Source organism: Paralichthys olivaceus, chromosome 3, assembly GCF_024713975.1.
Source record: "Paralichthys olivaceus isolate ysfri-2021 chromosome 3, ASM2471397v2, whole genome shotgun sequence".
NCBI classification, from domain to species: Eukaryota; Metazoa; Chordata; class Actinopteri; order Pleuronectiformes; family Paralichthyidae; genus Paralichthys; species Paralichthys olivaceus.
In genome coordinates this window covers 18346412-18362306 of record NC_091095.1, presented here as the reverse complement: position 1 = coordinate 18362306, position 15895 = coordinate 18346412, and the positions used below count along the sequence as shown (strand labels likewise).

Sequence of the window (15895 nt, the reverse complement as noted above, 5' to 3'; positions counted from 1 at the left end):
TTATGTAGTGTGATAAAGTCTCCCACCATTCATTAGAAGCTCTGTTTTAAAGCTAGAGTGGACACATGAACAGCAAACTGTTATCAAGAACATAATAAGCTCCTTGTTCCTTCTTGTTTGTTTCCACATTGAAAGCCACAGTAGTATTAACCTCAATATCTTGTAACAGATATCAGGTCAGATAGAATTTTGATGTCGTCAGGGAAAAGCTACAATGATAAAAGCTTCAGTAAAAATAGAGCTGTTATAGGTTTTGAGTTTACTGAGAAATATGGAAACGTTTACAGTCTCCGCCTCTTCAGTGGGAGGATAGTGTTCATTAATGGATACAAACTTGTGAGAGAAACACTCATTGAAAATGGGCCGGACTACAAACCGTCCATCCTTACCACTTATTCAAGACTTAAAGGTTCAGTGTGTAAGATTTAGGTGAAAGGGATCTGTTGGCACAAATTGAATAGAAAATAATCCTAGTGATTTTTTCACTGGTGTGTAATTATCTAAATTGTATGATTTGTTGTTTTCTTTACCCTTGAATTGGCCCAAACTGGACAAACTTCTTGAGTTTTTATGACAACTGAAGTCTACCACAGGTTGTCTTTCATGTTTGGTAGGGGAGGGTGAGGTGAGTGGTTTTTAGCTGCAACATGCAACTTTACCACTAGATGTCACTAAATTTTACACACTCAACCTTTAGCTGGGAATAAAGGAAGTGTGTTGCATTTTGTTTCAAACGTTTCTAGTTCATACTGATACCATATTAGTCACATTAGCATTTTGTTAGTGTTTGTGGGCACTGGTGAGACTGCACAACAACAAAAGAACATAATAAACATGAAACTGAATAAAGCAAACATACATAGACATTTAATGAGCTGTACCTTTTATGCAGCAATATGGTCACAAAGAGGATTGGTCCTCAAGTGTATCATTATACTCTGCTGCAGTTGTCAGATGATGTAATGAAGAAAAGAGTGAAATGGGTCTCTCTGTGTAATTAAAATAATAATTATTGGGTAACTCAGTCATTAAAGATTAGCAAGGCTTTACCCATCAGCTGCTACTCCATGTTTTTTGATAATATTACTTCATAATGTTGTAGTTTTTACTGCTCTGATTTCACTGTTCAAAATCCCCATGTTGTTGCTGTAAAGGAGTACAGCCCTTATATATTGTATGTTCTCATGTGAAACTACAGTGTGCATTTTGTGTATGTGGGCTGTTGCATAATATATGCCCCCCCCCCCCATAAAACACAGATTAGTTTAGCCAGATTTCATCAGTTATTTTCAAATAAATAATGAAGAAAAACTTTTAGAAGAAAGCAGAAATGTCAACTGATTCTCTCTTCTGTCTTTTTCTGTTACTTATAGAAAGAAGACAAAGAACTGGAACTGAAACTACTACTTCCACTTTTCACAGGGGACTGCTATACATCTCGATGACTGACAGAATATAAATAACATTATACTGATGCAGTCATCCATGAGATCCAGAGAATGGTTGTCATCCTACCACTTAAAGGTACAGTGTATAGAATTTTGTGTTATCTAGTGTTGCAGTTGAACACCCCTCACCTCACCCTCTCCTAACAAACATGACAGAGAACCTGTGGTAGCTTCAGTTGTCATAAAAACTCAAAAGGTGTTTAGTTTGTCCAGTCTGGACTAATGTGAAAAACATGGCAGCCTCCATAGAGAGGGTCCCCTCCATGTAAATATAAAGTATTTAAATATAAAGGGCATTTTCTGGGGCAAAGAAAACTACAATTCATACAATTTGGATGAAAAGAACCAGTGAAAACAACATGAGGATTATTCTACATTAAATCTCTGCCAATAGATCCCTTTCACCTAAATCTTACACACTGGACCTTTAAAATGGCTCACACGACAAACAAGGAACCATGCTAGACAAGTACACAATTCCAAAGGCACATTCAAGGAAGATCTGTTTTATAAGAGCATTTTCTTATTTTCGGTTAAAAGGCTCATCAAGGTAATGTTTCATTGAGTTATAGCTGGCCTGTTAATGTGACTTGAATATTATAGAAACTGCAGATCCACGTGGGCTTGAAAGATTCTGGCATTTTGACAAAGTTATTAGTGCATTTTGTTAGATTTTATTCGTTTTTATTAGTCATTAGTAAATGTGTAGAACAAATAGCAAAATAGTATTTTGATCAATGTTTATAATTACTCTTGTTTTAAAGGGCACCATGGTTTTATCTACACAGCACTCAGTCCTGCATGATGAATCAACGTGGAACACACCACTCTCCTTCAACCATCAACACTTTCTGGACCAGGATGGTAAATTCAGAAAGAGACAGGCCATCCTCCCCTTCTCCACAGGTCAGTCTGAACTTACAACCCTCTCAAACTCAGTTTTATGTTCAACTATACAAGAGCTTTATGAAGAGAATTTAAAAAAGATAATGTATACAATTACTTGCCATCAGTTGTTTGACTGTGTAATAATAGATAAGACAGCTGGGAGAAGATTGGCTATCTTATCCTAAGGTTGTTCCTAATAGGACCAAAGTGAATTCCCTTGTAGATTTCGTGAATCAAACTTATCAGCAGTATTGTTATTGTTCACAGGTAAGCGTGTGTGTCCTTGCCAGGATGGAGTTATTTATCTTCTTTACCTTCTTTATCGGCCCAGCGGTGATGAGAGGCTGGTACCCACTCACTGTCTGTGTTAAATACTTCTATGTTAAAATATGTTGAGAAAATCTGCTGTATTACTCTTCTCCTACAGTTTGATTAGAGCACAATTTGGAAGTTATTTTATTCCTCTCATCCACTAGCTTTTTTTTAAAAAAAAGCTAATTTGGAAGTATTTTTCTACTTTGATTTCCACTGCACATTGGATTTTGTCAGACTTTCTAAACCTGACTCGTGTGGTAACGATGTTGCTCCTCTTTCAGACCCCTGTGTGTTCACATGGTGGTTTGGCAGGTGAGAAAAACACAGAGCGCCATGCTGCCACTCTGATTGCTGCTTATCACCCTGACACTGTGTGATACCTGTTGTTATAAGGAATTTAGTTTGCCCCATTCAGTTGACTGGATAAGTCTGTCGTCTATCTGTGATGTTTGAAGCATGAGAGACATTTTAATAAACTCATGTACTTTTACAATATTTGCCGCTTCATACATCAACTACCGACTTCTATAACTGACATACATAAAAGTTGCACGTTTAGCTGTTTCCCTCATCATGAATCTTTAACTTCAAGGCACAGCCGTCTTGAACAGCAGTCAACCTCAAGTTTGAGGTCTGTCTTATCTCTAGATGAATATGCACACTCTCTGATTTTGGGTTTTCCCAGAAAAGCTTTATGAATGTAGAGATGGAAAATAACAAGCAAAAAGAAATCACAAAAACTACATGAGTCTGAAAGGTCTCCGTCTGAGCAATTCTTTCCTTAAACAGTCTTAATCTCTGAATATAAGCAACAAGCTCAGTGAGAAAAGATATGCAGCATTTTTATTACATGAGAAGTGACCTCTGTCAAGCTAAGAATGTAAGTTTGTTTCACTAATCTCAAGATCAACATTAGAAGGACATTTTAATGTGTATTATCAGTTAGAGATACAGGTGAATTATATTTTAATGAGATGTTTACTGAACCAACATATGCGCTGTGATAACATTTGTCTTGTTTCCTGCCACAGCACAGTTTGAAATATTCTGAGTAAGGCTCAGCACCAGTAAAAAGCATCTTTAGCATCTTTCTCACAGTCGACTAGAGTCATCACATGTTACATGTTATGTTAATTATGTGCCAGCAGCAGCATGTTTATTGAGAGCAGGTGCTGAGGTGATGAAAACAGGGCAACTGAAGTAGGACGGTGAAGTCCTCAAACAAATGTTCAAAGTTCTCTGAAATACCACCAAACTAGGTCAGAGCCCACTTAAAGACATTTCATTTGCACAACACAGATTACTGTCGTCAGATGCGTCTCACAGAGCAAGTCATTGGAAGAAAGATGTGACGAAGTCACCCAACTTGTTGGATGATAAGAAAAGTGATTATCTGAGGTGCGTTTCTCAGAGAGACGATGAGTGGAGCTGCTTGATCTTCTTATCTGTCTTTGTCACATTTTCACCGGCTCTACATGGCTGAGGTAAGTTTTAACACATCAAGTCCTTTAGGGAAATGTATGAAATAAGTCATTCTTTACTATGAAATATATTGTTATAATAATCACAATAAATTATTTTTGCAGCTCCTGATGGTTTTTCTTTTGGGGGGGAAACCAAAGATATGCTGAGATGAATCTCTCCTCAAATATTTGGAGATGCATAATCATACTTCTCAATTTTTCCATCCAACGTGAGTCGGTCTGTCTATCTACATTTTATCATACAGTATATAGATAGACAGATAGATAGATAGATGGAAATATACCTTAAAATAAATAATAATTCAAATAAAGAGGAGTGTGGTTTTATGTACAGCAGGCACTGTGCAAAGTCTTCATATGTTTGTGTGTGTGTGTGTGTGCAGGTTCCCCTCTGCTCCCAGTCGGCTGCCTGCCCTACAGAAAACTTGGCTACCTGACAGTTGAGCCAGGTCAGCTCTTCATTATTGGCTCAAACCTGACAGTGTACTGCCACATCTATATCTGCAAGCAGAGGTATGAATGGTAGAAATACAGTACAGTGTAGTGGGCTATTTTGTATCTCGAAAAAAAAAATTGTGATGTTCATCCTCTTGAGAGAAGAAACTACAGCTCAGATGCAGTTTATGTCATTGACTTTCAGGTCCAAAATATCCCTGGAGCTGAACAATGAGACAGTGAAGGATTGGAAGGAAGTGAACTGCAGCACGGTGATCTTTAATCTGATCAATGTGCAGAGGCCACGATCTTACGTGCTCTGCAAACTGAAAAGTCGTTATGTTACTAAGATTGTCGGTGGACTGGATCTACATGGCGGCTGTATGTACACATGACTCTGATGACAACAGAATTTGAGGTCCAGTGTGGAGGATTTAGGCCTACGTTGTGTTCTTGTTAATGTTTACTCACCTAAAACTAGAACACTTTATATCTACATCAGGAGCAGGTCCACCATGTTGCTATGCCATGTTTTGTTGGCCCAGAATTGACAAACCAAGCACTGGCTCCTTTGTGTCTTCATGTCAGCTGAAGGCCACTGTAGGTTCTCCTACATGCTTGGAAAGGCAGGGTGAGGTGAGGGGTAGATGCCACTAAATCCTTCACACTGAACCTTCATGAAAAAGGAAATAGCTAATTGAATTTATGTACAAATATAGAAGAACACAAACATAAATTAGATAGTGGTTTACTCGTGTCAATTAATCAAAGCACTTTGCAAGCCACATGCAGCAACTCACACATTAATACAGAGTTACAAAATGCTGCAATCTCACACTTTTCACATACATCAAGGACATTTTGGCATGTGGACTGGAGGAGACCATGACCTTCTGGTTTATGGACGACTCACTCTACCTCCTGAGCCACAGCCACCCAAAAAACACTGGACAGTGAGATGTGTCTGTATATGAGGCTTCAACAGTGTGATTTAAAACTGGTGAACTACAGTCTCAGCTGGTCAAAGCCAGTTCTTTTGAAAGAAGGGAAGGAAGCACTCAACCCATAACAGTAAAAGAGTAGAATAAGCGAATGACGATAAGTAATACTATCAAATATGAAGTTGAAAAAAAGCGAAATCCCGATTTAAACATAAAGACAAATGTATACAGTGGTGGCCCATTTCATGACTGATATATTAGAGCCACATGAAGAAAGGAAAAGTCATAATTTAACATGAGGAAAACTTATGATAGTAATATAATGTTCATTTAAATTGGAAGAAACTGTGCAACACCTAAATGAGTTGATTTTAACATTTGTGGATTATCTCCCATTATTATCATCACACAGTTTTTGTGTCAATCAATCAATCAATCAATCAAATTTCATTAGCCATAATCACAAATCACAATTTGCCTCAGGGCTTAACAAGGTGTTTTGATTTGTCATAAGGAACCAAAACCATAGGAAAGGGGTCATTTACATTTCTCAACCTGCATGCTTGACTTTTTTTTTTTCATTAATTTTCAATTTTATCCCTCATCTTTTTCTCCTAAAGTACCACCAGATAAACCTGAAAACATTACTTGTGAAACAACGAGGGCCTCAGCTTTTATAGACTGCTCGTGGAAGAGCGGAGCGGAAACATACCTCTCTACTACCTACAACGTTTCAGTCTACAGGTGCGTTGTTATTCTGAGGTCAAATTAAGCTGTTGTTTTATCCCTTTGAGTAGTACCATGCTTTTAAAAATGGCAAATCTTATTTTCATCAGAGGAAATGGGACGCAGGTACATTTAGAGCAGACCCAGGATGCTGAAGAAATCACAATACCACGAGAAATTGTGGATGCAAACACTAAATACCAGTTGATTATCACGGCTTACAACCACTTTGAAGCATCACAGTCTGATCCATTCATCCTGCGTGAGAAGGATATAGGTAAGCACTCACTTTAGTCCAACATGTCTTTATGAATTTACAGCTACAACATTTAGAACCCTACTTCCTGGAGAAATTAGTCATTCTGTGAACCGTCACAGTTTGACTAATGTGTCCTGACTTTCAGCAAAACTGTTTCTCTAGTTGAATAATAGTATGCCACTGTGTCAGTTAACTTTATGAGTGTTCAGTATAACTTGGCTGCACTGAGAACTCATCACACTGCACATGTCCTCTTCCATTGCAGTGATACCGGATACTCCTCATATTCTACACATAGAGTTTGAGAACAGCTCCACAGCAGCAGTGTTGAAGTTGAATACCTCAGATTCCTCATTGACGCTCAGACCGTACGTCAGGCTCCGCACACACAACGGCTCCTGGGTAAAATAAAAGCTTTTTGCTTATTCGCAGCATCGGCCTTTATCAGACAGTGAGCAGGTGACCTGATCTCTTGATGCTTTATAGGAAGCCAGAGAGTTAACAGAGCTCAGTGAGGGTTTGATAAGAGCAGATGACTTGAGGCCTCTGACTGAATACGAGTTCCAGATCAGGACGTGTAACTCGACATCAGGACTGATGACCTCCAGCAAACGTCCATCCTGCAGCAGATGGAGCTCATCTGTGAAGGGGAGAAGTCCTGGAAAAGGCAAGCTCACAGCCTCAACCTCAAAATACTTATTTATCACATAACAAATGCAATTGATGTGATAACATGTTTGTCGTCACTCTCAACCGACATCTTATCATTAGGTCCATCTCAGCAGTTACATGTGTGGAGGATGTTCAGCAGCCAGTTGATGGTGATTGTTTTATGGAAGGTAATCTGTGATATTTTTTAGAACTGGTTTTACTATTGGTACTGATGTCATGACACAAAAGTACGTCAAACACCAGGAATAGAGACAGTTGGTTCTACACAGGACATCTGCACCAGGGTTTATAGTTAATGAAAACTAAGACTAAAACTAGCAATGAAAAAAATATTTAGTTAACTGAAATTTAAAAAAAAAAAGACAATTACAAAAAAAACGAAAACTAAATAAAACTACAATGAACAATGCAAAACTAACTAAAACTAAACTGAATTTCAGATAAATTCATCTTCATTTTCGTTGTCGTTTCGTTTTCTCCCTCGATTACTGCCTGTCCTGCAGGTGATGGTTAAAGAATGAAATTAAAGGACTTGATAAACCATATTTGGTGTCACACATTGTTTCATCCTTTTTCAGCTTCTACAAGTCAAGGCTTTCTGTTAATACCTGGAAAAACTAAAATTAAGACTAAAACTAAATAAAAACTAAACTGAAACTAGTCGATTCCTCAAAATAAAAACTAAACTAGAACTACAAAATCACTTGTTGAACTAACTAAAACTAAACTGAAATACAAAAGCAAACTGAAAACTAAACTAAATAAAATAAAAACTAATGAAAATTTCAAAACTATAATAACCTTGATCTGCACTGCTTATTGATTAAAGGATCAGTTGAACATTTGGGAAAATATGTTAAATCATTAAATGCTCTTCCTCTCCAAAAGTATTTTTTCTTTCTTTCTTTCCACAAATTTTCTTTTTTTTATTTTATCCTAAGAAATTAGACAAGAACACATGCTAATTAGTCAGCCATCAAGGGAGCTCACATCAAAGTATTGTCTTATCTAACTCTTGGCAAGAGAAAAATAACCACATTTCCCAACCTGTCTATAACTTCCAAATATTCTTTTAATGTTTCTACTGGATGATGGAGAAAACTAAACCTCAAGTGATAATTGGAAATCTTCTCCACAGCCTCCACCTCCCAGCGACTACAGTGGCGAGGTGCAGGAGTACAAAATATTTTTGGATCAGAAAGAGGGAGCGACCTGCCCCGCAAATTCCAACCAGTGGTCAGTTAAGGTACCAGCGGAGGTTCAGGCCCTGAGCATCATTGCTGTCACTTCATATGGGTCCACTCCAGCAGCTGATGTGCCACTCACACACTCAGGTACACAGAAGACAGAACCTTACAAAGCAAGTTTAAAACAAGTTATTAATGAAGTGTGATTCTGGAAATTCAGGTTTATTTGGCCCTGTACTGAGAGAGCTGGCTCCTGCAGCTAACGACAGCACTGTGCTCGTCTCCTGGTCGTGGCCGGGGACCAAACACTGGTCCACATCTGGAGGAGAACTGCTGCACTATGTGGTGGAGTGGATAAGTGTACCAGCAACACAGCTGCAGTGGAACAAGCTGGACAAAGATCAGAACAGCACCTCAATCAAAGGTGCGCACACACACACACACACACACACACAAAACCCTGACCATCCAAACTAAATGCCTAACCCTGACCTTTAAGCTAAATCTAATGGTAAACCTAACCCTGAAACCAAGTCTAAACCCCTTAACAGTCCATTAAAGGTCGGTCAGAAAGTGAGGATCGGCCAAAATGTCCTCACTTTCACAAAATGTCCTCACTTTGACAAAATGTCCTCACTTTCACAAAATGTCCTCACTTTCTCAAAATGTCCTCACTTTCACAAAATGTCCTCACTTTCTCAAAATGTCCTCACTCTGTAGGTTGTAGGCTCAAAGTGGTCCTCACAAAGATAGCTCTACAAGCGTGTACACGCACACATGCACACGTATACAAGGGCTCCAACTGAGAACAAGCAGTGACCTCTTTTGATGAATTGGTGAATTACATTAGTTTGTGCTCTTTATAATTACAACACTCACTGAGCATTTAAATAAATGTGTTAATCATTACTTCGCTGTTCAGTCATACATGATTTTGAATATTTGTGTGAATATTTATAGTTTAGTTTAGTTTTCCTGTTGTTTCAGGTTTGACTGCAGGTGTGAGGTACAACATCTCTGTGTACGCTGTGACCACCAGAGGTGTCAGTGCTCCATCATCTGGCCTAGTCTACTCCAAAGAACAGAGTGAGATTCATACACTCAGCATTTGTCCCCAAACCAGCTAATTTACACTATTTTAAATATAAAGATGGAACATCAACATTCAACAAGTTCATCATCCTCATCTTTTTGATAATGATGATAACACATGGTAAACATCCACTATCCTCTCCTTATGTCATGATGTTCTTTGTTTTTTTTATAGGACCTGTGTCTGGTCCTGTCTTGCTGGTTCTGGTTCATGAGTCCAGGCGGATCCTGATCCAGTGGGACGAGCTGCCTGTGGACCAGCGGAGGGGCTTCATCAAAAACTACATCCTCTATGTCCAGACACCGGACTCCAACAACACAACACTCAGGGGTGAGCACTTCCCCTGTGTGTGTCTGTCCTACATATGTGAATAGAGACAGATAGAAAATTAATCAGAAGCTATTTTGATAAAAATCTTTCATGTCATTTTTGATAATGATTCACTGGTTGCAGGTTTGTGTGCGAGGATCTGCTTCTTTTCTTTATGATGTGTAAGAGAAAAGTAAATGTTTCACATTGTAAGTCGGATATAATGACTAATAAGAAGACATTACCTGGGCATTCGGGCATTGTTATAGACATTCTTCTTAAATGTTGTCAATTACAAGGCAAAGCATTTACTCAAATGATCAAGAAAAAATTTAACTGATTAATCATCAGTTGTAGGCTATTTTTTTTTATCTTATATATGTCTATATTTATATAGGACTGTGTATATTTATCTTCAAAATTATATTTCTGTCCTGTCATAGATATACACCGATGGTTGATTGGTGTATGTTAAAAAACCTAATCTATCCTGTAATAATAACATGATAACATACCACTTGGGTAAAGGAAAAAAAAAGCTTTTTTGTAATTTGGGTGAACTTAACCTTTAAATTCAAACCAATATCAGTAGTCATTTTCTTTTTAGAATCTATGAAGCCTGACAGGATTCTTCACAGTAAAATTACTCTTTGTGTTGATCTGAACACAGACTTTGTTGTGTGTCGTTTCCTGTTCTATCACATCAAGGTGCTCATTGGTGTATGTGTGTGTGGGTGAAGGCTTTTTCTAGCAAGTTAATGCACACATGACTGGGAGATCATATATGCAGTAGTGTGCATGTATTGTGTTTCACTGTTACATAATGGAAACTGTGCACCAAGCATTCCACCAATACTCCCCTCCCACAATGCCGCAGTGCATCAGCAGGGTTTTTCTGGTCTTACTTCCAGTAATGTCAAACGTTGTAGACAAAACAAAAGAAAAACTAAATGTGGGAATATTCTCCTTTTTCCAACAAAGACAGCGCCTCATTCATTCAACAATGATAAAGAAAATTAATCTCCACACTTTTATGTTTGCTAGTTTTACCTCAGACAACCTGATCTGTACCCATATTCATCTCAAATGTAAACTGGTTGTTGTGGTTAAACTGTCGGATGGTCTGTTATATTCATCATCTCAACATATACCTTGGAACTGCAGATGTTGGGTAGTGATCAGAGAGGTAATCATCATTTTCACAGTGTCTTCAGTGAATCATATTTTCTAGAACTGGCTTTCGACCACGAACAGGAAGCCATGTGGCTATACGTGCACACATGCAACCGTAAAGGCTGTTAGTAACCAGTCTGCTTCACACCACTATTTCTGGAAGTGTAAGTGTAAAGGCACCTGAGAGTTTCTCATGACACGTCCAATGCAAGACTTTGTGAATTTGTGACAATCGATTTGTTTTACAGTTTCCAACATTCAGATAAATAAATGCAGATTTTTACATACACACAAAAGTTGATATACAGGTAGAGGTTGTGAGATTATCTATAATGTATAGAATTATCATGAACATAATTTCACTAGTTCAAAATATTAAAGGCTTGTATTTGACACTAAACACTGCTAACACTACATTCATCCCTTTTTTAAAGTTGCAACTCTTAGTACTTTAATAGTGTCTTTATACAGATTAAGCATCCTTGGGTCCTGTGAAAGGCGCTATATAGATGCAAGTTATTATTATTGTTTATTAGTATTATTCAAGCTAGCAAACCTACTGCTATTTCTTCACAAAATGCATTTTCTAGTTTAAATATAGTTTCTTTATTTCCATGCTCTTAGATAGACACAGTTGCTGTATAGCTTCGAACGTAGTGCTGCATTTAGCAGAACAAGATTTTCCCTCAGGAGCTGGCGGAGACCAAAAACAGATCTAAAAGACTAAGTGACTATTGGAACCTTCTTCCCTAGGTAACAAGACACAACTTGAAATGGACATGTATGTTGTTTTACAACTACTATATATGCAAATTATAAAATATTTGCTCACAAGTTTGCGGTTTCAACTTAAAAACGTATATATTGGCCTTATGTTCTACTCTCGACTGCCACCAAGTGGCCAAAAAAATTCTCATAATAGTGCCAATTTAACAAAAAACCTCATTTGTTTCATTTCTCTCCAGTGGTGGTGTCTGGCTCTGGCCCCAAACAGATGTGGCTGGACTGTCCTGATGGAGCTCTGGCTCTACAGCTTACTGCGTCCACTTCAGCGGGAGAAGGTCCGCAAGGCAGCCAGATTGTCTCCCAGCCTGCAGTTCCTGCTGGTCAGTCTCCTGCTGCCGTCCTGTTGGTCCATTTTAAAAACACACACACCAACTCATTAAACCTGCAACGGCAATTCTTCTTCATTTCACGTCATCCAGCCAAATTAGGCTTTAACTGGGAAAACAAGAGAACTTTATGTCTTAACCTTGTGATAACTAGTGTACTAATCTGTCTCTTATCTCTTCTAGACAGCCTGGTGATTGTGGTTGTTTTCATCATCACCCTCTTCATAGCAATCACAGCCAATCTGATGTGCTGGAGCTGTGTGAGGGAAAGGTATCAAACAATATGGATTTAATATCTATCATTGTTTCACGGAAAACATCGATGACTAATCATAGTGCAGATATTTAGTTCAGGTGTAAACATAACAAACCATATCTGTGATAAGGTTATCCTGCAAAAGATTCTGAATGATCATAGGTTTAGTTTTTCTGGTAACCAGGATCGATGTCAGTGTGGTTGGTTTCATGAAATACCACACAAACACTTCCGCACATCACAATGAAAAGTCACATGCCTGACATGAAGACAAACCCAAGCCATTTCAGAAAAACTGTGCAAATGCGGTGATTCTGATGAAGAAAAAAACTGTGTGCTTCATATGTTCTGACAACGCCATCAAGTTTACATCACAGTTGCGGATAAGACGTTTTGTGTTTTAATTCTGCAAACATACACTTTAACTGCAGCTGATACTGACATGTCTTCATCAGACTTGTAAAGATTAACTGTCTTTCTGTCTCAGGATCAAACAGAGGTGTATTTCTTGGGGACCTGCCTGGCTTGTTGAAAACTTACCAAAACCAGAAAACAGTAATGCCATAAGACTACTGAAGGTAGACCACTGAACACGGTTCACCTTCATGCTTTCCTATTTCTGTGTGAACTGTTGTCATTGCATAACTTGTACAGCAACAGCTAGAATCTGCAAAGAACACCAGCAACAACAGCACAATTATAGGTTATTGTTTTAAACATATTCACACCAACTAACTCTTGAGTTTGTTGAGATCTACCACTCTGTACTATAATAGAAGGTGGTGTAAGTTATTAGTTTCTGCTTTCACTTTGACAACATCTAGCTGCTTCGTGTTGGTTAAAACTTTGGGATCCGCTGAAAGGGAATAAAACTTCATAATGTGTGTTTGTACAGTGGGCCTGAAGTGCAAATCACAAACAATAAATCCCAAAACACAATTGGAAATAAGAATGGCACTTAGTAGAGTACAAGGCCCAATAGTCCCTTTATAAAATCACATTCAAATATTCACTACTTCATGAATTTTATTTGGATCTTGTAAATATCAATGTCCTTAACATTTTCCTCATGAAGATCCATGAATTATTCTCTGAGAAATCAACAAATGGTTTGACTCTAAACTGTGTCATTTACAACATGTTTTTAGCCTAAATGTCCTCTGTGATCCATGCACAAATGCTGCTCCGAAGAAGGATATCAGAAGACATTTTTGGCTATAAACATGGTGTAAATGATGCCGTTTCAAGTCGAATTTTACACTGTCTGTGTCATCAGCCACGAGCGTTGTCGATTGTAAGCTTCTGTTCCTCTGTTTCGAGTTAATGCCATAATGTTTTCTTATATACCATTGTGTTTTGTGATTTGACATGATTTGCACTTCAGGGCCATCATATATTTTACCACCACATTTGCTGTATATTAATCTGACTGGACGAGCCAATCAAATCTAATTCTTTGTTATTTTGGTCTCCAGCAGGACAGAGGTGAACCGTCCTTCTTTTCCAGGGACAGTGACCCTCTGCTGTCACCCATCAGTTTTATCTCCTGGGAGGAGAGGGACGACGTGTATCCCACCATCAGTGTAGGAGGATCCCACATTGTATTAGGACAAGCTACAGCAGAGACGCCTTCACTAGCATCTGATACTGGGACGAAGCTTGTTGCAAGGCAGATGGAACATGTCAGCTACAAACCTCATATTGCTAATCTGGCTTCAAAAACAGGGGAAGTGGATGAGGAGCCAAGGGGCGTACCAGCCAATGGGGATGAGGAAGTATGTTTAAGTGAATGTGGAGGATTACCCGGAGGCTTGCTTTCTAGTGTGATGGTGGATTTCTCTGATTTACCTCTGGAACTGACCCTCAGCTCTGTTGGTAGCATGTTGTGGCCTAAAACTCCTGTAGCAACAGATGTCTCAAGTAGAGGCTTTATAAAAGGGAGGAGGGGGACTGAGAGCGAGGCTGAAGTGGACTGTCCCTCTCTGGAGTTACACCAGGGTGACGTACAGACTCCTGACATGGCAGACACTTGTTTGTCCCAGAATACAGATGAGGTGACGCTGAGTGGAGGCTACCTCTCTCAGGTTACTACACTCTGTGACACACAGAGGTAGCTGGGACGATGGGGACGACACAAACAGGACAATCTGCACTAAACTGACGTTCAAGAAAGCATTACCCAAGCACCAGTTCACCTGAGATATGTGACTTTGTGAGATGATCACATGATCACTTGAAAAACGAATGAAAAACATTTATTCATCTTTTACAACCGTCTCTGTCTGTTGGTGGGATATAATATAGTATATTTACATTGTCACTGTACTTCATTTTTCATTTATCTGTACTTAACTTAAGAAGATTTATTTTCAGTTACTTTTCACTTTTACTCCACTACATAGTATATCAGTAAATACCTGTATTTTATATCTTTACAAAGCATTGGGTTACATGTTTGTATGTTTTTTTATATTTTTAAAAGTGAGCAACAAGAGCAAAGCAAACCTGCAGCGGAAGCATCACTGGTGGAGAAACAACTACAATGTATATGGAAAAGGCAGAGACTCAACCATAATGATATTTGCATTAGGGAATAAGTTACACTCTGCAAGAACTTTCTGTTTTAATACTTTAAAAGTACATACATGCTTACTTTTACTCAATAGAAAATGATCATTTTACTTTTGTGTGTGCTTGTATTTATTTGTACTTTTACTGAAGTAAAATGTTTGAGTACTTCTTCCACCACTGCTCTCTTCATACCACCTCACCATTAGGAAAGTAATCCTTACTGAATCTTAATAAATCATATAATATGAAATTGTTACTAATCATCATGCACATGTCAGAACCAAGACCTGTATTAACTCCTGAAGATGTTTCGCGTGTCTAATATGAGACAATGGTATTTGTTCAAAAGTGAAGTGTGAAATTATTCGAAAACTTCAGTCGGGGTTTTGTCTGTTACAGTCTCTGTGTGAGGTTCCAACAATGTGCTTGTGATGTTTATGTTTCTGCCCCCACAAGCACCATCTACAGTTAACACCGTTTTTTAGGACTTCCTGAGAGTTATCTCACTTCCTCATTGGCAATCAAATTTTCAGGAGGGTCTCTCCTTTGTCAGTACACTTAAGTAGTAAGACATCTCTCACTTGGAAAATGTTGAACAGCACTTACTGAGCCCTACATTGTGAATAAGTATGGTACAGCGACAGGGGAAAGTCCCCCTCTGCACCACACGTGGATGTGACTGACGGAGTGAGAGACTTGGTCTGCATGGAAATTATTACGATAAAGATTCATCTGAGGGGTATTTGTCTTTGATGGATTCATTTTCAATACAACCAATCTGACGAATCATGATCAGTTCCTCTGAATGTGATTTTAAACTAGATAAGATCGCACCTGAATCTGCGTGGTGTCAGTGTGGTGTTGTTTTGTGTACATTGTAGAGGTACCCATAGGGACAGAAGTTAATAGGATATAGTAAAACCTGCATGATCTGGTGTATAATATATGTCAACAATAAAAGAAAAAGTGCAAGAAAAGTATAAGCTGTGTGTGTGTGTGTGTGTGTGTGTGTGTCTGTGTGTGTCT

At 38.5% G+C, this 15895-nt stretch overlaps 1 protein-coding gene across 1 annotated transcript; it reads left to right on the top strand.

Annotated features, from left to right (window-relative positions):
• Positions 1-3953: 3953 nt before the first annotated feature.
• il23r (interleukin 23 receptor) lies at positions 3954-15846 on the top strand. Its single transcript, XM_020080600.2, has 17 exons — positions 3954-4135; positions 4238-4344; positions 4519-4648; positions 4776-4951; positions 6132-6255; positions 6348-6514; positions 6762-6898; positions 6983-7163; positions 7268-7335; positions 8307-8502; positions 8576-8779; positions 9343-9441; positions 9623-9778; positions 11896-12036; positions 12226-12313; positions 12786-12876; positions 13774-15846. The coding sequence occupies exons 2-17, from the start codon at positions 4284-4286 to the stop codon at positions 14410-14412; spliced, it is 2658 nt and encodes an 885-aa protein (XP_019936159.2). The 5' UTR covers positions 3954-4135; positions 4238-4283; the 3' UTR covers positions 14413-15846.
• The last annotated feature ends 49 nt before the right edge of the window (positions 15847-15895 follow it).

What these genes read in the sequence shown, in the direction of transcription:
- il23r (XM_020080600.2), top strand. Translation starts at nt 4,284, where the DNA reads ATGAATCTCTCCTCAAATATTTGGAGATGCATAATCATACTTCTCAAT. An exon ending in ATCTATATCTGCAAGCAGAG is followed by an intron (nt 4,649 to 4,775) that starts GTATGAATGGTA and finishes ATTGACTTTCAG; the next exon opens with GTCCAAAATATCCCTGGAGC. An exon ending in GGGGAGAAGTCCTGGAAAAG is followed by an intron (nt 7,164 to 7,267) that starts GCAAGCTCACAG and finishes TCTTATCATTAG; the next exon opens with GTCCATCTCAGCAGTTACAT.